The sequence below is a fragment of the Manacus vitellinus genome, unplaced genomic scaffold (genome assembly GCF_001715985.3).
Source record: "Manacus vitellinus isolate BGI_N305 unplaced genomic scaffold, ASM171598v3 scaffold_6_pilon, whole genome shotgun sequence".
NCBI classification, from domain to species: domain Eukaryota; kingdom Metazoa; phylum Chordata; class Aves; order Passeriformes; family Pipridae; genus Manacus; species Manacus vitellinus.
Window position 1 is genome coordinate 6,506,208 of NW_021940750.1, and position 21,377 is coordinate 6,527,584.

Consider the following 21,377-nt stretch of genomic DNA (forward strand, 5'->3'; position numbering starts at 1 on the left):
TAACTAAGGCCACAGACACAGTTTAATGTACACTTCAGGAAACAGCTATGTTTTCTGCAGTGTCAGCAATGCGTCTTTGGTCCCCAGGTAGCATTGTAAATATACAAAATGCTAGTGCAAAAGTTGGCTGGTTTTCTACAGGCCCTTCTATGAATTATTTTGTCCGGGAATACCCTGACCCATTCATAAAAGGATCTTCAAAGTAAAATTACATTCTTTTTATTTTTTCCTCCTTTTTAAACAAAGTATCATTCAGTTTTCCAAACAAATGAACTATTCAGAAACAAAAATCTAACATCAAATTCTTACGCAAGGTTGCTTTTTAATAAAGCGTTTTACTTCTCTTTCAAATTGCATATATCTGACAAAATCTAACACTGAATTATTTTAAAGGCTTGTGCTTTAGAAATTAAGTGTGAGGACTCTTAACCTACCTGGCTTTTATTTATAAATTAACATTTACTTCCTGATCCTCCAGATTGCAATCTTGCATAGCAGTGCATATGCTGAGGTAGGACTGCAGTGTGGAGACACAGGTATTGGCACTGGGAGAGTGACAAAAGAGGGTTAGGGGAGGTGCTTCTCTTGCACAATTAATTACACAGCTCTGACTACTGAAGATGCACAGGACAAGGCAGACAGACAAAGAGAAACCTTCAGACAACCCTCTCCTCTGTGGTTGCCACTTGTAATGAGTCTAGAAAAAAGGCAGGGTACCAAGTATCAGTGACACCAACAAGCACATCACAGCAGGCTGTGGTCCTGGACTTCTGAGGCTGCTGGTGTTAGCAGATGTTCAAGCACTAGATATGACTTGGCAAAAGCCTCTCCAGCTAGTGAGGAAGTTTAGAGACTAGGTATGAAGACATCTTGTGTGGAGTTAGCAGGATGAGGCTTCTCTTGTAAAGAATCATAAAGATGGATAAATTGTTCAATTGGCATTGATTGTGTGTAAAGAACATGTGACTTTAATCAAATGATAAGGAGTAATAAGTTGCAGAAAGCTAATAAGACCTGAGCAGCAGCATCATGACAGTTAACTGGAGAGAGAAGATCCCTGAGAGCAAAACAAAACTGATTAGCAGAAATGAAGGGTTTGTATGTTCCTAGGCAGCTCTCAAACTGGTCTGACAAAATGACTTTGGAAGGAGAAATTGTCTTGATAGAGGTCCTCATTAAACAGGCCTGCTGCACTGGCACCATTTCAGCAAGACCCTTTAAACAGATCAACTGATTTGGGAAGAACTTGTTTCTTTCTCCCTGAATAGTGGGGAAAAATAAGGTACTATCCAAAAATTAACTAGGATGAAAAAAAACGATCTCAGGCAGTGATGGAAAAGATACCCTAGATTTGAGTTTAGGGTTTTTTTGGAGGGCACTGTTAGTTTGGTTGGGTTTTTTTGTTTAGCGCTTTTTTTTTTTTAAGAATTATGACTCTAAGTTAATCATCACCATAAGGTGACAGCTTTTTACAGTCAGTTTAAATCTTCTACAGGCAAGGTTTTTTGTCTCTCAACTCTGCTTCCTCCTTAAGAACAACTGTCAGCATCTGTTGACATCATTACTAAAAAGGTCCAAGAGTAATTAATCCCTTACTTACTGGCTGCATTTAGCCATGCTCTAACCTATCCAACAGAATTCTAATACCCTGAGTGTCAAATGCCAATCCAAGACATTACAGGAACAAGTAGTTACACCCCCAGTACAATACAGTGCTAGTGCCACTGTTCTCCCTGGATGACAGGAAAAGTACTCTTCATTTTCTTACGCTACAGGTAGTTTTTCTTGGAAAGAAACAGCCTGTGTCACCAGAAGACCACTACATAATGTATACTAAGTATACAATCCTCACTGCAAATAGACATCTCCAGCTTCCTGCAAATACAAAACATTTCCAAGGTGTATATGGCTGTAAATCTGAGTTCTGGGCTAAGGTAACTGAGGACTCAAAGCCAGAATCATTCATCATTCTGATGTCAAAGTTTATCATCCGTCATTCCCCAGGGGTGATCCTGTCTGTCATTACTGAGGGTGCAGGCTGGCTGTGAACATTCTCCAAGTCATAAATACTGCAAGCAAGCAAGTACCTACTACACTCTTCAGATACTTTTTTCTTCATATCATGACCACTTTGGGCTGTCAAATTTATACCACAGTGCAGCCTGCTTATTGTTTCACTTCTCCTCTGTGTACCTAGTTAAAATAACTTAGGCTGATCCAAATAAATCTCTTTCTTTTTGGATTTATACTTGTAGCTAAGTAGTCATTTGGTTATTTCACATTTAAAGGTTTTTCTCAGTCAGTCCCTCCAATTCACCAGTCATTTTGGTGGCTCAAGTTCAGTCCTTGCAGTTCTGCAACAGCTTGCATGTGTGTAAATGTTCATCCCAAATGCAAGCGCAGAAACTCCTGAATCTTTCCCCAGGAGTGTTCCTGTGCATGGGCATGTGCTTTGCTCTCTCCACCCCCCAGAACAGGCACCCCCAAAACACGATCCATAGCTACATGACAAAATGGAGTAGAAGGGGGATCAATTCGGTGACCTGCTCCTGGATAACTCAAGAGTTCAAAGTTCTCTTTCCCATGCTGGCGTAGACGCCTGATTGCCAGCTCAGCATATAAGGAGCTCTTCCACATACGATCATCTTCCCCTACCACTAAGAGAAAGTGTCCTTCTGCTTTTTCAATGGGGATCATGCAAGGAGAATTAGCAGGACTCATTGGATCCTCCAGAGCTTCAAAAATATCAAATACACCAGTGTCAGAGACACTGACCTTGTTCATATCAAAACGCAGCCCAGGCAGAGTCATCTCACCGTAATGGAGGTCTGCAATTGTGTTTGAACTACAGCCAGAGATGGAGACAGCAGCCACGACTTCTGGCAGGAAGGTGATCATGGAGAGTGCTAATTCTGCCCCTTTTCCAGTCCCAATCACTCCAACTCCTGGTCCTTTCACCTTCAGATAAGATAGGGGGTGGAGAAGAGAGGAAGAAAAGAATAAAGGAAGTATGCATTATAATGCAATTAGCCATTAAGTGACTTTGGAGTTGTGTTATTAAAAAAGGGAAAGGTTAGGTTAATTATTGATGTGACCTGTTGGAAAGCTACAGCCTGGACCCAGGCTCCTCCCTCTGTTTACTGTCTTATTTTTCAGAGACATCAAGAGCTGTCAAACCCCACAGAAAATCTCAGAGACAGGCATAAGATGTACCATCACTTGATCCTCACCTGGGCCCTACTGCATATGTTGATACAAAATTTTTCTCTTTTTCCCGAAACAGGTAGTAAGAAATTCAAGCCCGTGTTGTCTCAGGCAAATAAAGTAACCTTACAAATTGCATTTGAAGGATTAGTAAGTAGCATTTAATCTTGTCTTTTTCTAGCCTGGAAAGTAAAACTGAAAGCAACATCCCAAACCATCGAATCCATTCTTTCAATGACTGTAGAGCAGTTTTGTATCATCCTCTCTTAAACTAATTGCTTTTATTAAAAAAAAAAAAAAATTATCACCACTGCTCCTGTTTGGAGGATATTCCAGCACTTCATCATCCTAATGATCAGCAGTCTTCTAGTTTCTAGCATGACTTTATTTAACAGACAGTTTGTGCTGGAATAAATTCACTCTCACAGTCATATGCATAGCCACCTATGCAGCGTCTACAATTTTCTCACTATTAGGCCTAAACCTGCCCAGCAGAAACTGATACTCAAAAAAACCCAACCAAACAAAAAAAAAAACAATCACCACCACCACTTGGGCATGACTGCTGAATCTTCCCTTGTCCCAAGAGATCTCTCATTACACTCACTTTTGGGTGACGCTGTAGGAATCTAGCTGCCTCCTCAAAGTACTCGAGTTTGAGTTCTTTCATGACCTTAGGAAGATCTTCAAAGTCAAAATATGGCAGAGAAAGAGCAGCAAAACCACGGGTAGCCAGGAGACCGGATCTAAGTTCAATCAAGCCTCCTTCATCACCATACATGTCAATCACTCCTGGAAAGGGGCCATCCCCTATATTAAAAAGAAGTGGTACAGAGGACAAGTTAACAAACAGGACACTAAAAACTATCTGGTGAAGAGTGAACAACAAAATACAGAATGCGTAAGACATTTGCTATTAATGCTCATTACTTTTCCATTTGCGCAGCAGAGATTAAGAGAACCAGCGCTGTATCCCATTTCAGCTATTTCAAACTAAGAACTGGCCTTTAAATTCCTGCAAAAATATGTGAAGTTAGACTTTTTTTTCTTTAAAAAAATCAAAACCAACTGTTCTAAATGTATTTTCAATGGTCTTAACCTCCTGCCTTCAGAACAATCATACCCTAAGTCTTCTATTTTCCCCCCAAATATCTCACATCTTAATTAACAAAGTGCAAGCTCATGAGTAATGAGCAAAGAGCACTAATCCCTCAAAGTCAATTCTACAAAACTTATGTAAACTCTGCAATAAACTGCATTGAGCAAAGCACAGCAAAGAGACACCAATTGCTAAACAAAATCAACTGGAGTTAACTAGCTGTATCTCAACATCAGCACTGTAACACTTGGTAGGAGAACTGCTACTGCAGATGTGACCAGATGGAGGGTAAAACTGAGAGCTGTATGGGTGTGGTTACACGTGCATGACTGATATACAGATAAACGTGACATACATGTGTACAATTTGCCCCACAAAACTACAGAAATAATCAGAACCGCAATTTTAAACAGACATGTGTTTGCAGCCAAGGTTGTGTTATATCACATCTGTATTCCAAGCCAGCAAATCTTGGGTTAAAAGGTTAAGGATACCACCTCGTGGAGTTATAAAGACCCCAAGCAAGCAATTTCTTTTTTTTCTTTTTTTTTTTTTCCCCTGGCCACAAGATGTCACCTCTGATGTACCTGGATCCAGCTCACTACAACCATCTCACAAAAAGGACCCGCTTGTGCAAGAGAGTGCTAACTCTCTGACATTACCTGTATGCATAAAGAAAAGATCTCTGACTTCAACACACTTGAGAAAAGGAAGTTTTGGACAAGACATGCTAGATGGTGGAAACCTCCTAAATTAAAGCATTAGGAAGTCAGAAAGGGACTGAACCATGCTTTTGTGTTCTCTTTCAGTTTTGATCTTTTTTTCATAGAAGTTCAATATTCTTGAGAGAAAACATGTTGAGATAAATTTATCATAATGCCATGATCAACAGGAACCTTCAGCTAACAGCAGTCAGCCTACATGGCTGGAAAATACGTAATTTATCACCCCTACCCAGAAAGCTTTCTAGCAAGAACATGTAATCAGAACACAGTCAAGCACGACTGTTTCTCTCATGAAGAGAAACTTAAACTTATGCAAGGATCCTGGACTGCCTCCCTGAGTGCGTACACATGCCCAAGTATAATTTCTGCATAGCTCACTGAAAAGCAGGATAAAACACGATAGACAAATTTACTACTGTTTAAAACCAGAGAAACACATCTTAACTCTTATGCGCAAATTTAGAAATTTTTCATATTAAAATTACATCATTTCACTTTTACTAAGAATGGTTCACATTTAAGATTCCTATCTTAATAGTATTAACATTTTTTTGTCCCTGGAGTAAAGGAGGGTATGGTAGTAATGCTGTAACTGGATCCGCCATCACGAGGGATGCCAATATCATTTAAGCAATGATTGCAAACTTTTCCACACTATTACAATGCCAAACTTGCTAAAGCGGAAAATACAATTCTCTCTTGCAGATCTCTGGATTTCCACTGAGCTCAGCAGAAATCAAACTCATCTTCTAAGGCAGGATAGCAAAACAATCACGTCTCAGAAATGGAAAATCCAGCATGCTGACTAAACATTTGAAATTCAAAGTTCAATCTCTGTTGTTCTTTTTTTCTTCAGTGAACTTTGGATCCACATCTAAATAAATAAAAAAAATACTGGTTTGGAAATTCACTGAAAATACTTAAATACCTAATACTGTAGTGATACTTATAGGAGCTGCTGAACCAAGTAGATTTAAATTAGAGGTAATGTGGAGGGCAGTTCCTGTAGCACAACAGTCAGGGAACTACAAGAAGTTTAGATCATGGCTAAAGCATACAAATGACATCACTGGTGTAAAGTTTTGTTTTCCAGTACCAGTAGGAGCCCATCAGAATATCACACCTCATAAAGCACAACCATCCCACAAGCAGAACAGGCAAAACTTGCTGATAAATCTATTCTGCCTGTTTACCACAAAACTAACCCAATTACTAACTCAGTGTTGGCTCCAATGTAACAGAGGGGGAATAAGTGTATTTTCTAGAAGCTCTTCTATTGCTTTGCTTACTGGCATGTGTTTCACATAGAAGAAAAATGCCTCTGAGTGGGACATGCAGCACAGTCTCACACAATGAAACGCACCAGCTTTTCTGAATGTTACATATTCTGGTAGACCAGAACAAACATCCAGCCTACTGAAAAACCGCAGGCAGAGCGCAGCGATGTAGTAAACTCTAGAACCCCTGTTCTTCTTTAGCTCCTTCCCGTCCCGCAAGAGCCGCCTGCCCCGTGCCGCAGAGAAGGATCAGGACACGCACAACCCGGGCCTTGTCCCGACAAGCACTCGGGAGCGTTTCAGGAAGGTTTCGGGGAAAAAAACCGGCCACCTGTCTGCAGGAGGGCGTTCCGCTCATTGACAGAATACGGATTCCGCGGGTGGCATACGTATGTTTCTGTTCTGCGAGACTTTCCCTGCTCTGGTCAGAGAAACCGGGGGGTTCCACTGGCCCCGGAGCGAAGGCCTCCAGCCGGGACACTCACCCGGCGGCAGAAAGAGGGAGCCCCTTACGACTCCTTCCTTCAGCCGGATCCTTCGGACGCCGGGGGCCATGAACCACCTCTCCACCTCGGTCTTGGCCACCACTGGCCCGGGCATAGCGCCGGGCGGGCTGTGGCCCTGGTGGACCAACACCTCCACCTTCATCGGGGCGTCGGTGCTGCGGGGAACGAGCCGCTGGTACGGCCGCTCCATGGCGGCGGGGCGACGCTCCAGAAGAGCCCATGGGCTTCCAGCGGTGTAGTCCCGCGTGGGACGCGTCCGTGCCAGGTGAGCTCCCCGCGGCTGGTCCGCTCGATAGTGCGCGCACGACTGGGAAGAGCAGCCCGCGGTCACCGGCCGCCAGGCCCGCAGAGTCACCAGGCTGCGCCGGGCCTAGCCCCGCCACCCGCGTCTGCCACAGCCTCGTCGGCCGGGCGGCGGCGGGGGACACGGCAGGCTGGCCGCCCGCCGGCGACGGCCCGGGCGCGCAGCAAGGCCCGCTGGCGGGGCGGCGAAGCGGGCGGCAGCGGCCGGCGAGCCGCTCTCCACATGGGGCGGCGGCGCGAAGCTGCGCGGAGCCGCGCGCCCCCCGCAAATATCAGTCAGCACCGCGGCCACCGCCCTCAGGCGGCCCCAGTCGAAAGAGCCCTCCCCGCCGCCAGGAAAAGGTGGACAGCTCCGGGCCCGCTCTCAGCCTCTCCTAATAATCCAGCGACTGGAGCAGACAGCGGGGAAGGGCGACAACCGCGGGCCCGCTCCACCGTCTCCCCAAGCCGTCCAACTCCGACTGGGGCAGCGAGCCGTGGCAGGGCTAAAAGTTTTCACTTTAAGCTATTACAACCACAGGGAATGCAAAATGCCGCCTGACGCACGGGGAGCAGCCGAGGCTGGATGCGGCCCGCGCGCGCTGTCAGGCACTGGGGGGTGCCAAGTGTTCGGATACAGCAGCGCAAACTCGCCGACAACATCCAGCGCCTTCTCCTCCAACCCTGCCCCCGGGTGCCGAACGTTACCGAGGATCCCCGGTGGGGCTGACAGCTCACCCCGCTGCCCCCGCTGCTCAGAGAGAACCAGACATGCGGCCGGAGCCTGGCTCCGGCACAGCACGGCAGCCGCTCCACCGCCCCTTCCAGCCCGCCTGTCCCTGCACAGCACCCGGCGCCTCGTGGAGCCGCCGAGCCAGCCCCGCAGCCGGACTGTTTCCCGTAACTTTTGGAAGCAGGCGCTAAGGGAATGTACAGGCAGGAAGACGCTACCCTCCAACAGCGCTGCGAACCTAGACCGGATACCCAGCCCAGCTGAGGAGATGCCCGAGAGCGGCTCCAGGATGACTACCAACAGGGCCAGGTCTTTTGTTTTCTCATGCTTACAGACGTTCAAAAACAGTTAAAATGTCTCATTTCTACTGCATGTGCCCAGAATGTCACATCAGGCTAGGGGCTGTTGTTGTCTATGAACGGGAAATTTGCTACCTGAGCAGCAGGCACATTATTGCTGCTTTTGCTAAGTGAATATTAGATATTGTTAAGGCATTTTAGTGGTGTGAGAGAAGGGGAATGAGCAACACAGGAGAGGGACGTGCACAGGGAGAACAGAAAGAATACTGGAGGTAGGAAGAGAGAACTGCTGCTTCCAGAAAAACTAGAACACTGGAACAAGCACACAAAGCTGGCTCTGGTAAAGCAATGTCATATGTTTCCTCTGAGAACGCCAAGGTACATTTTCACCCCAGTTCTCAGCTTAGATAAGTTACCTTCCACTTAATTTCACATTCAAAGAACACCCAGCCTTACTACATTTGTCTTCCACAGCCTTTAATCCTGTACTACACAAAGCAGGAGGCTAAGAACCTCTAAAACCAAGGTTAGAGGAGGGTGTAAAAACAAAGCAGCTTTCATGCTTTCACCGGCTGTCATCCTCCAAGAAACCCAATAGTTTATTCTCTGATGTTCCTTGTTCTCATTCTGAGCCATTTAACAAAGCAATCTTGAAACACCAGCATCTTCATCTGTAATCTACTTCACATCACAGATTACTGGATGTTCCAGATGGCTTGCCTGTGAGGTGTTTCCGGAAGAAAGCTTGGATCTGCTGCCAAGCATCTATCTGTGCCTCACAGTGTGCCTTGGGCTCCCCTCCCCACACCACAGGTTTGCCAACTAGCAGGTGCATGGAGGCTGCACACATTGGGAAAAAGGGAGGTTCAATGTAGTGCCCTGCTCCAGGATAACAGACTATCTCAGGCTTTTCCTTCCCATGAGCTTGCAAACGTTTGCTCCCCTCAACTGCAAAGAATTCGCTTTTCCAGTTGCGATCATCCTGGCCAACAATGAACAAGAAGCGACACTCGGCCTTCTCCAAAGGGATAAAGCTTTGCTGGTCAGGCCCTTCTAGTGGGTTGTTCAATGTATCAAAAATATCAGCAATCCCAGACTTGCTGACCTTGATGCGTTTCAAGTTGATATTAAGAGGTGGAATGGTGATGTCCTTGTAGCGGAGCACTGCACCCACATTTGCCACTGAGCCGTTGATAAGGGCAGTGGCTGTGATGCCCTTTAGGAAGGAGGCCATGGAGGTGCACAGGTCACCACCCTTTGAGATTCCAAGCAACCCAATTCCTGGACCTTTAACCTGGAGGTGAGAGAAGAGAAACCACAAGTAATGAACCAAAGCGTGCCACTTCTTTAAGATGTTGCCACAGCCGTGTCTGTCCCAAATTTGGACCCCAAGTACAGGCATCTAAGGTCCTGTTTGCAGGGCCCACATCTGAGGGACCCTAGGGCACTGTTCTGTGCTTGATTTATGGTACTAAGCCCTACTGGGACTGCAGCATCATCACCTAACAAAGCTACAGGGTTCAGTGCTGAAGCAGAGAATACAGTGTGTTTGCAGATGTGCAGTCCCAAATTCACTTTGCCTATAAGGCAGTTGAGAGAAGAAGAGGGAAGGAGAAGGGGAGGGTTCTTCTACAAATACTTTTTTTCAGTGCAAAATGCTCAAAGTCAGCAATGACTATGATATTGTCATCACTTATGATAATGTATTTCTTACACTGAACCACTGTCTTTGGTTTCCCTATTAAGAAGATAACATGGAGTGGCAGGCTCCGCATCAGCTGCTCTCCCTCTTCTCCGGTATGCTTGGTGTCTAACTCACAGGAAGCATTTTGAGGTACCTTACTCATTAAAATGTATCTTAAAAAAAATAACCTATTAAAGCCATTTTTCTAAGAGAATTGTACAGTCCTCCGGAGTCAATCTAGAATAGGTTACCTTCATTTTCTTTTACACAAGGCAAATTAACTAGAATAGAAAAAGTAAATGACCTTACAAGGTATTGAAAGCCTCCAAGGATATTGAAAGAAGGTTAGCTAATACCACAACTGCTTCAAAATCCAAAGACCCTTAGGAGCAAAAAGGCTCTGAGACAGCATCAAAATTTAGTATCTTTCGTATCTTATCACCAGTGTAATAGGCTCCAAACCCACTGACTTTGAAATATGGAAAGGGAGAAATTAGAAAATACAGCTGAAACTTTGCAACGCATTAAAAACATGATGAGGGTATCAGTGGAGGTGTTAATGGGAGGCAATAGTACTGCTCTCAGGGAAAAAAAAAAAGGCAAGTGGAAGCAATTTTCAGATTTTTTTGGGCAGAGAGGTGGCATGAGCAGTTAAGGTTAAGGCATCTGAAAAGCAACCAAGATCTTTAACATCTACTCATCTTTCTGAGGTTGAGGAAGGTATTTGTTTTCATTCTCCAGAGAAACCAAGTATTGCCTTGTGCAGTTCTAGCTATTGTCATGCACAGCTGCTTGCAAGGAGATGCAGAACCAAGCAGGTTCTCTTTCAAGAGGTGTTGACTTAGAAGGATCCCTAAGTGCACAAGCAGTTACTAAAACTCACACTCACCAAATAACAACATTTGGAGTGATTCTAACAGCGTATAAAAGCCACCAGCGTGCCTGTAAAAAATGTGGATAAAGCCTTCCTAAATCTTCGTTCTCGTAGCCTAGCCATGATGATGAAAATACACAGCAACAACTGTGTACTGGTGGACTTCCTTGAGACTTGTATCACAGAAGGTTATCATGTGCTCCACAGCTGAAAAGGACATTAAGATCTGCAGGACATTCTACAGAGCATAAACCTAAAAGCCCTGCTGGAAGTCAAATAAGTCTCCAGGCATCTAGCACCCTAGTTATGACACTGGGTTGAATGGAGTAGAAATTACCAGTATGTTACTTATGTGTCACTGTTTCTCCTGGCCACTTCAGAAGGAAGAATTGGAATAAGCTGCCAGAGAGCCATTGTAATGGGAATTAAAGATATCAAACAAATTAATCACAGCCAACTTAACAGTGATGCTATTTTAAATACAGCAGCTCTGCTCCATCTGCAGTCTGACAGGACCGAAATAATGAGAGTTCACTGTAGTGAGTCAATGAACAAACCAACCTGGGTGTGTTGTAACATATAGTTTACAGCTTCTTCAAAATATTCCAGGTGGAATTCCTTCATCTCTTTGGGGAGATCTTCATAGCTGTAGTAAGCCAGAGCCAGCACAGCAAAGCCGTAGTTGGCCAGCAGGCATGCCCTGTATTCAGGGAGTCCTCCTCCAGTTCCATATAAGTCAATAATTCCCGGAAAGGGGCCATTTCCTGTGAGAGACCATATAACAGGACACATTAACCCACAATTCTTAAGTTATATGCCAATATCATAGGCCTGGGAATGTGTCTTTTTAAAAAAAGAAAAAAAACTAAAGCAGCAGAATGGTGTTAAGGGTCCTAAACTGCTGTGCCAGTTTTAATTAAATGGCTACATTGCTTCAATATTAAACAAGCCAGCAAAAATTAGCAGGCCTGGTAATGTTCTGGATAACATCAGGGAACATGTGGCTGGAAGAGAATTGATCTTTTGACAGTCACAACTAGTTTCTGTATCATGTAAATTCACTGCAAAGCTATCAAGCTCTGAATTATACCCAGGAGGCTTTTCCTTGCTGCATTTCTCAGTATCAAAAAAAATCTCCTCTTCTGATGATTCCAGCTTCTCAGTTTCAGTGTAAACGTACTATGGCTATTTATTCTGGGATTAAGAGAAGAAAATATCTGAAACTAACCTTGCTAACCTGCTAAGAGAACCTTTACATTAGGTTCATCAGGGGACAAGTCCAAAGCTGAGGGATTGCCGCAAACTGCTAACAAAGTATGGAAAGGAGGAGGCCAAGAGGGAGACTCCCGTTCCTCCTCAGGAGAGAAGGTGAGGCTTCCCTCAGGTGTCTGCAGACTAACATGGAGAACATGGGCAACAAGCAAGAAGAACAGGAAATTCACCTCCAGCCTCAAGGCTACAGCGCAGTCAGAGCCCAGGACACTGGCTGGGACAGCATGTATGATTTTAGCGCTGTCATGGAGGAGTTGCCAGGGACAGACAGGGAAGAAAGGGGAAAGCACACGATACATAGAGGAGCTCTTTGAGTACACGAGGTTCCAGAGACATGCTTGGTGAAAGCCTCTGGATCACAGGGGGAAGGAAAGCTGGGGTGTGGCAGTGGTGCAGCTGCTGCAAACCACTCAACCAAGGGAATGAAGTTTCCTACAGCCAACTAGCAGAAATCTGGATAGCTGCTGGGAGGACAACACAGCATTTGTCAGGCAATCTGAAAACCTCACAGACCATAGTAATGATTACTTTCTGACAAAAATACTGTAAGAGCAAACCTGTCTAATGCTTTCCTTAATCTTCTGCTCACAAACAAGGAAGAATTGGGGACAAATGTAGCAGCAAAAGGCAGCTTGGATTGCCTTGGGCTTCAGCAACTAGGATATAACTGAGTTCAGGATCTGTGGAGAGGTGGGAAAGGGAAGCAGCAGGCTTGAACGCTATAGTTTGGGAGAGCAACCTTCTACTTACTCAAAGAATTACTAGCTGAATTCCCTGGGAAACAGCCAGGTAGAGGAAAGGCATCTTGAAGACTGGCTGACACCACCTCCCACAGCATTTGGGAACAAGAAGGGTATTGTGATAAATGCTTTCATGTCCAGTAAGAATCAATTAAATAAACTCAAGTGTGCTTCAGCACATATAGCTGCTCTACGTAATGAGTGCACGCAGCAGACCAAAGAGGGTTGGGCTGATCAGACCGCTCCTTGAGAAGTGTCTAGTGCCAGCTGGCAGGGCGAGGCTTCCCCTTGTCCTAAGGGGAAGCCTGGAAGGGGTCACACTCCGGGCCTGGAAGCGCGGGGCTGAAAGCAGAGCAACACCAGTGGGAGAAGGAGCCCGGCACGGCCGGTACTCACCGGGGGGCAGAAAAAGCGTCGCCCGGATCCTCCCCTCTCGCACCGGGACTCTCCGCACCCCGTCCCGCAGGAACGCCCGCTCGTGCTGCGCCTGGGCCAGGAGCCGCCCTGGAGGCTTCCCGTGGCCCTCAAACACCTCCAGCTGCAGGAGGAAGGGGCTCTGAACGTCCCGCTTCACCAGGCGCCAGAAGGGTCTCTGGGGCTGCAAAGCCCAGAGCAGCCCCATGGGCTCCAGGCCAGAGAAGCTGCCTCCCGGCAGCGCAGGACAGCGGGCGAGGTCCAGCTCCCCGTCGTCCCCCGCCTGGTAGCGGGCACTGGCCTGGAAGAGCTCTCCCTTCTCATCCCGCAAGGATGTCCTCAGCGTGACCTGCTGCCGCGGGCCGAGGCCCTGCACAGCGATGGCCAGCGGCTCATCGAAGAGGCTGCGGGTGGCGGGCGAGAAGCGGATGGAGGGGGCCATGGAGGCGAGTCCACGGGCAGAGGCTGTCCCGGGGGTCCGCGCGGGGCTGCGGCACCGTGGGGCTGCAGGCGCGGGGCCGGGCCAGGGCACTCGTCTCTGCCAGCTACGGGAGCTGGCCCGGCGCAGGGAGCGGGCAGTGATCTGCCACATTGCCCCGGGTAGTTCACGCCTCTGGGGGCGGATTCTGGGGCGGGTCCCCGCGGAACCGGAGTCGGGATCGATCCCGGAGTGCCGCTGTAAGACCCCGCGGGCAGGAGCGGGGCGGTAGGTCCCTCGCCCCGCCGGCCTGCTTCCCCGCCGCCCCGCCCGCCTACTCTTCGCCTCTCCTCTGTCTTCGACCCTGCCCTTCCGGCTATGGGAGGGTTCTCTGTCAAACTCTGCCGAGTTCTTGCGACCTGTCCTGGCCCCAGAGAGCTCCTCAGTGTCCCCCCGAGCTCCCCTGGACCGGACGGTGGCTGCGGGCGGGGGGACACGCGGGGCAGGACGGGCAGAGGCGTTGACGAGCCACCGAGCGGAATCGCAGTCGGGATTCACCGTCCGGGCAGCGAAGGGCCTGTGTGGGACCGACCGCACAGAGACAGGGCAGCGCGGAGCTGTTGCTCGCCGGCAGCGACCCCGAGTAGGGCCGAACTGTGCTGTGCCGCTCAGCCGAGAGACCGGAGCGTGGGCCAGCCCCAGCCGCGGCGGGGAGAAGCCACACCAGCACCAGCCCGGCAGTGCTTCGCCTCTCCTTGCCGGTTCTGCCTCTGTATTGGTTGCCCCAAGGCATGGGCAAGGTGGCTTATGCACAGCCAGGTGAATTGGGAAGGATGATTAGGATCATCAGTAGTGCAGGAGGGATGAAGAGGGAGTGCTTTCACAGACTCTTTAGGTAGGTCAGGAAATATCTGGCTCTTCTAGTAATGGATTTTGCAAGGTTTTAAAAAAAGAAGGCCATTCAGTCCATCTTGCCCAGAGCTGGATCTTCTGATCCAAAAGGAGCTGCAGAGGGACAGCTGTTTCCTTAGGCTCCCCGAGTCTTTCTGGAGATGCAGGTAGGGGTGCCTCACACTCTGAACTCCTCATGTCTGACTTAGTGGTGTGAAACAAGTGGAAGCATCTGAGGGAATCTCGAGCGTTGTCCTGTTTGGAAATACTAAGTGGTCAGAGGTGTTGGATGGAGTCTCAGCAGTCTTTCCTTCCCTGTGGAGATTACCCATTCTCTCCTAAACAGATGAGGTGCTTTGTCGTCTGGCATTTGGGCATGTTGTCTGGTGTCTAGCCCTCAATGTGTGGCAACTACTCCTGTTGTTGAGAAAAACAATCCTTGGTTTACACTACTGGATTTGATCACCAGCTTGACCATAGGCTGTAGCAGATGCTAAGGGAAAAGGTCCTGGAGGCTTCAGCAGCATTCCTTCTCCTCTATGCTTGGTGACACAAGAGGAGTGGAAGAGTGAAGGTAAGAGGACTATCTTCTATGGTGTCCTGTTCCTACCTGGGCAGCCCTTGATCCCAAGCTTCTGCAATCCCAAGGTTTCACCCTGGGATGAGAGAGTGGTCAAGTTGCAAACCCTGCTTCTAACCAAAGCAGAACAAATGACTCCATGGTTTTCAAATCTCAGTCCTTTATTACAATTCTCAACCCAATAACAAAGATTAAAATGTTCCACATCATGTGGGAGAAGATCACAATGATTGTAAATTCAGCAGGAAGTTTTTTTACATTACATCTTGGAGCCAGAAGTATCCACTAGCCAGAACACAGCATTGTGAAGGGAAGATGGAAGAAGGCAAACAACCTTCCCCAAGGGTAAACCAGAAACAGTCCAGCAACCTGGCTATAGCATCCATTTTTGCACACTCCCAGCAGCACAGAGATCAGAGACATTTCCATTTGCAATGAGACATTCACCATAACAACAGTGAAATCCCTGCTCCAAAATTGTGATTTGGGAGGTGTTGCTTTCAAGTATGAGCTGAGGATAGTGTGTACATGTAGAGACCACAGTGATATGGAAAGTATTGTCAAGAATGCATTAGGAGAATAGAACCCCCCCCAAGAAACATAACAGCACATTTGGCACATGAGGTGTTTTATAAAAGGCAAAAAATGCCATGCATTTTCTTGACACTTGAACAAAAAGGTTCAGGGAAGAAAAGGCAAACCCCTTTCTTTTCTGAGTCATGGATGCGTAAAGTCCTGGAAGATACTGTAGTTGTACAGCTGAAACAAGCTGTTAGATTGATAACTGTAACAGAATTTATTAGATCTGGTTGTTCAAAGTTGTGTGTTGCTTGCACATCACTTGTTGCACATTACTTGTCATTTAAATATTTCTGGAAAAAAGCCTGGATCTGTGGCCAAGCAAGAACCTGAGCTTTAGAATAAGCCCCGAACTCCTCACCCACGACTGCCCGCTTGTGAAAAACGGGATGGTTTCCTATGGGGTACAAAGGAAAAAGGTAGGGTCTATGCAGTGCCCTGTTCCAGGGTAGGAGAGAATCTGAAAATTTTCCTTCCCTTGAGCCTGCAAAAGCTTGCAGACTTCAGTAGCATAATACTTTCTTTTGACAACATGGTCATCTTGTCCCATGATGAATAGTAGCTGTGCCTCAGCTTTCTTTATTGGGATCAGGCTTCGGTTGCCAGGGGCTTGAAAAGGGTCAATAAGGACATCAGAACAATCAAGAATATTGGAATCGGTGACCTTGATATGTATGTGGTCAAAATGGGGATGGTTTTATCCTTGTAACAGAGAGGAATAAATGTAGCAGCCACAGGGCCATTGAGGGAAGCAAATGGCTGTGATGTTCTTCAGGAAGGCAGCCATGGCGAGAGACAGTTCGCCTCCTTTGGAGTAACCAAGCAGGCCAATCCCTGGCCCCTTCACCTGGCATGTGGGAGGAAATGCTCATCAGTACTGAGCTGAAAAGCGTGACAGCTGGTTCATTGTCTAATGCTGAGAATTTGCAAAACTGCATGAAGAAAGTGATGGCAATGATTAGTTTTTCTTCTGGACAGATAACAGGAACCTCCTACGCACAAATTGTTTCCATTCCCATGCAAAATGTTCCTTGATGATAGCCAAGAGAGAGCAAGCATAATGATACCATTTGAGCACTGGTTGCAAAACAAAAGTAAGGCTATCCAGAGCTATGGGGAAAGGTTTTGGTAGTGGGAAGCTGTGGTCTGTGAGAAGAGACCAGGGTTTCCCCCATATTGGACAGGGACAGTTTTAGCCAGCTCAGAGACAGACTTAATGCTGCCCAAAGATGGGGAGGAGGTGTTTTTAGTTTTGTTCTTATTTCTCACTGTGCTACTCTGTTATTAGCTGGCAATAAATTAAATTAATCTTCTCTAAGTCAAGTCTGTTTTGCCCATGGTGTTAGTTGATGAATTACACCCCATCCTTATCTTGAGCCATGAGGTTTTTCATCTTAGTTTCTTCACCTCTCCTATTCCTAAAGGGGATTGAGAGAGTGGCTAGGTGGGTATCCAGCAGCCAGCCGAGGTCAGCTTCCACAGTTAGCTATGGGTAAAGGCTTTTTTCTTTACCCTTCTTAGACTACGGGGTCATATAGGGGCATGTGATGACAATTCATGAAGGCTGCTTCAAAAAATGCATGTTTCTCTTCTCCACTTCTGCCCACCTTGTTATGTCTCAGACACCATCTCTGGCACTCCAGATGATGGTACCTGAATAGAACCTCATCCTCTATCCTTCCAGTGCATATCTGTTTGATCCTTCCCCTTTCCTAGGCGAGCATTCCGGTAGATGCTAGCTATGCCAGGTGAGTATTTGTACAGCTTTCCCCAGAGATAACTCTGGCAGAGTGACAGGCACGTCAAAGTGGCTGCAGGCGGCAGGCGCGAGGTATATGGAAGGGGCCAGGGATGGTAAGTGAGTGATGTGGAAATGCTGGACAGGAGAAACCTTGTCTGCCATGACCACAACCATGCTCAGCAAAGAAGGCTGGGAGCAATTTGCAGCTTCTGTGATCCACTCAGCTGCATCATGACTGTATTTAAGCTGGATGTTCTGGCTTCTTGTGCCTGGGCAGCCAGTCATGGAGTGCTGCCTCCTCCTCCTGCCCAGGTGGGACGGCCGGCTTTGCCCCCCACTTTCTGTGCCCCGTGTGGTTATTGTGAAGCCAGTGGTTCTTGTATCCTTCAAAAAGATGCTGTACCAATGCCCTGAGGGGCTGATTACAAAAGCAAATAAAACCTAGCTCTCTCACAGCTTTTCTGTCCTGCACAGCTCCTCTTGGAAAAGTTGCTGGATGTGCTCCCTGTACCTTCGTTTGTGTTTCTGTGCTGTTTGGAACTGTGTGAGGGAACTCTCAGCATGGTCCTTGCCTTGCCTTGCCTTACAGCATGCAGAACATTCCCCTCCAATAGCCATGGTGTAGCCTCTGGAGGACACAACACTGCCCTGTGCCTTTGATGCTTGTGCTGTGCTGCACTGTCCTTACAATATGGCCTTCAGGCCTATGTTGTGCTGCACAGATTCCAAGCCTTATGGGAAACTCAGCCATCTCTTCCTTACACAGAAGCTCACAGGCAGCTTCCAGTCAGTACTTGTGGTTACAAGACCTGCGTGGCCCTGCCCTTGTCAAACAGTGCAGCAAGATATTCCCATGCAAACATTGTCTCTCTTTGACTGTAGACGTGATAAATAGAGCTGTTTCCTTATACAAAAATCTTACAATACCCTAAAAGACTGAAAGGGGAGAATCTGCTATGGACCATGTCTGCATGATATGCTGTATGTGGGGTGGAGTCCTGTCACATGCTTCATTGCTCAGGGTTCTCAGCATCTAAAGGGGTGTAAGATTATCTATACTACTCTCTTTTTAGAGTGTTAGCTCTAATAAATAGCATTTTTAGATACTTTACAGAATGTGAGTACTTCTCTTACAAAAGTGCTTTTCTGGGATCATAATGGACCAGCACCTCCCAGTGCAATTTCTCACCAGTCTTAGTGAGAAATACCTTTATGGAGAAAGAACCAAGAGAAAAAGAGAAACTCTGTGCCTGGCTAGCCCTGGGTAAAACCATGAGGAGTATGTGTAAGGTGTTTAGCCCAGGTAGTTTCCTTAGTAGATTCAGAAGCTGGGGAGGAATTATCAGAATTCTCATCCCAGCTGCAGTATTATGTTGTTTTAGGAGACAGGGTCCAGGGAAAGGAAAAGCTAAGGAAAATTTGTGCCATCTTTGATTGTCATTAATGTACTTGAAATGGACATGGGGGTGCTTATAACCATCATAGGAAGGGCTGCATGAGCTCCTGGTGCAGCACTGCACCACAAGCCCCCAAGCAGCAAACTGCAGTGCAGGTGCCCATGGTTGCACAGGGGCCACACAGAGCAGCCCAGGAACCGGGCATGAGATATTTACCAGGGGCATGAATGGTGGGACAAGGATGGCTGACCCTCTGCTAAGGATGACAAAAGGGTCAGAGGACATGTGACAACAGCATTTCTGTCCAGCCACTAGTGATTTAGAGATCAAAGAGGGCTACAGGGCACCTCAGCACTCTCTTGTGCTGTGCAGTTTTACACAGCCCGAGTTTCAAGATTTAGCAAATGCATACAGGCAAAAGAGGGAAGAAAGGCTGGCACACTGGCTTTTGCAAGTATGGGACCTTGGAGGACATAGCGTACACTTAAATCCTAACCAGTTAAAAGTGCATGTGTGCCATCCTGCAAAACCCTGATGATCCAACAGCTCAGAGGACCACAGGGTAATACACCCTGCTCCTTGTGGATATAGCTTCAGGAGGCTTTAAAGACAGAATATTCCTCACCTGCTGACTGCTATGATCAAATAGCACTGAGGAAAAGCATATTAGAGATTTGTCAGTACTTATGGAAACTGGCCACACAGCCAGGCATGTGTTCATGTAATTTGATAGGTCCTTAAATGAAACTTTTTTCACCTAGCACAAAAAAAGCCATATTAGAGGGTGCCCCATTTGCTTTGAAAGGACCAATAATTTCATTGCTAGGGGCTGCTGTGGGAAAACCAGTAGGGGAGGTTATTTTATTACCAAGACACCTTGCAGACTGAAGAAGATGCAAGTGAGCCTGAAACATTTCAAATGCAGCAGATCATGTTTGCCTGAGGACATCTTGCTGCACTGTGTGATAAGGGCAGGCTCACGTAGGTAATGTAATTGCTGGAACTGAGTGGGAGCTGCCCACAAGCTCCACTTCTAAGAAGAGCTGGACAAATTTTTTCTGTGACCAAGGGATCTTTACAACACAGCATAGGCCTGAAGGCCTATGCAGCATGGCACAGCACAGGCACACAGAATGCTGACCAGCATGGCACAGCACAGGCACACAGAATGCTGACCATCGCCAAATCTGCCTGTGAATAAGAGTACTTCCCACAGCAGAGCAGGCTGCTATAAAATACTGTGAAAATACAGAGATGATTTACAGACTGCAAGAAAGGTCACTAGGTTCCTGAAGTTACCTAGGGTGTAGTAACATGCCTGTAACACCTAGGGTGTAATAACATTTTCCCTTCTCTAGTCACTCAGCCACTGTACTCCTAGAGCAGATACCCACTGTAATCAGAACATTTCCCTACCCATACCATAGCCCTTTTGCCCCTAGATGAGATGCAGGGACCTGGACTGCTGATTCACATCTAGCAGGTGTAAGGCAAGACCAAGACAGAACACTTCCTAAACAAATGTATGTTTATTTTGTTAAAAAATAAGAGTTACACTTGCACCAGAGGCTTCTTCGTAGTCAGAATGCCCTTCTCAAACAGGAGTGTGGCTAGAGAAATCCTCTCCTCCAAGGTTTCACATGGAAGGTTACCCACACTGATGTGATTTGGATAGGAAGACAGCAGAAATTCGATACTGTCTGTATACTCAGGATCTAGCTCAAAGAACTTGGGTTCTTCTTTGTGATACACTCTTGAGTTTTCTGTCGTGTAATACAGCATCACACCTGTTTCTTCATTACATAATCTAACAATGCCATGGCGGAGGAGGCGTATTTCGGTGTCTTTTGTTATCTGTATATCAACATTGTGAGGGCCTCCATCTTGCCACCGGGCTGGGAAGCCATAGATACTTTGCGCCTTTTCACTCTGTGTAAGCACAGGGGGCAGACAGTCATGAAGAAATGACCTGGCCATCTGATCCACAGCAGCATCAATGGGTGCATAGTCAATAAGTCTCTTTATCAGGCTCTGCACCTTCTCCACAAAGGCTGTTCGCCGAGCATCAACTGCATCTGAGTTGGCAACCCCCATGTACCCCAGGTAGTCCATGGGAAGCCCTCGCCGGTACTCCACATCCTCCTCCAGGGCCATCTGCAGGGCAGCTGGGAGGAGCTTCTCCAGAAGGTCCCCCCAGGAATTCCTCTGGTAGGAAGACACAGTGATGTGGAACGAGTGTGCATCAGGGAGACAGTCGCCCTGGTGGATAAAGCCACGGGGGAAGTACAGCAGGTCCCCGGCCTCAAGCACCGTCTCCAGCACAGGCTCACCGAGCTCAGCCTGCGTTAGGTTTGGACTGGAGAACTGGGGCAGCACCTCGGCATCCGTCCGGGGGCTGTAGACGCGCCAGTGCTTCTTCCCCTCCAGCTGCAGCACAAAGGCCTCGATGTCATCGTAGTGGGGGGCGAAGCCCTGTGTCCCTGGTGGCGTGAGGTATGTGTTGGCTCCCACCATGCTGCCAAACTGCTCCTGCAGGATGGAGAGGAAGTGCCAGACGGTGGGGGAGAAAGCCTGTGGGCAGAGGAGCCGCAGGGAGCAGCCATTCTGGTAGAAGTCCCAGACGACGGCAGGCAGGGCCCGGCCCGAGGGATTGTGCGTTTCC

At 47.3% G+C, this 21,377-nt stretch overlaps 4 protein-coding genes across 4 annotated transcripts; all 4 read right to left on the bottom strand.

Moving 5' to 3' along the window:
• Positions 1–223: 223 nt before the first annotated feature.
• Positions 224–7,756, bottom strand: LOC103760944 (acyl-coenzyme A thioesterase 5). Its single transcript, XM_029964365.1, is given in 5 exon segments — positions 224–2,958; positions 3,812–4,014; positions 6,791–7,121; positions 7,123–7,356; positions 7,661–7,756. Coding segments are annotated over 5 exon segments (1,440 nt in total). The 3' UTR covers positions 224–2,382.
• An 825-nt stretch (positions 7,757–8,581) lies between these two features.
• Positions 8,582–14,072, bottom strand: LOC115307934 (acyl-coenzyme A thioesterase 1-like). The gene is made up of 3 exons (XM_029964306.1): positions 13,092–14,072; positions 11,245–11,447; positions 8,582–9,419 (listed from the first exon to the last, which is right to left on the bottom strand). The coding sequence occupies exons 1-3, from the start codon at positions 13,699–13,701 to the stop codon at positions 8,814–8,816; spliced, it is 1,419 nt and encodes a 472-aa protein (XP_029820166.1). The 5' UTR covers positions 13,702–14,072; the 3' UTR covers positions 8,582–8,813.
• A 1,620-nt stretch (positions 14,073–15,692) lies between these two features.
• LOC115307937 (putative acyl-coenzyme A thioesterase 6) lies at positions 15,693–17,480 on the bottom strand. Its single transcript, XM_029964366.1, is given in 5 exon segments — positions 15,693–15,998; positions 16,001–16,252; positions 16,255–16,324; positions 16,326–16,424; positions 17,340–17,480. Coding segments are annotated over 5 exon segments (711 nt in total). The 3' UTR covers positions 15,693–15,849.
• A 2,745-nt stretch (positions 17,481–20,225) lies between these two features.
• Positions 20,226–21,376, bottom strand: RIOX1 (ribosomal oxygenase 1; the record flags this gene model as incomplete). Its single annotated transcript, XM_008926745.3, has 1 exon — positions 20,226–21,376. A coding segment is annotated over one exon (1,110 nt), but the record flags the coding sequence as incomplete, so codon positions are not given.
• Between the last annotated feature and the right edge of the window lies 1 nt (position 21,377).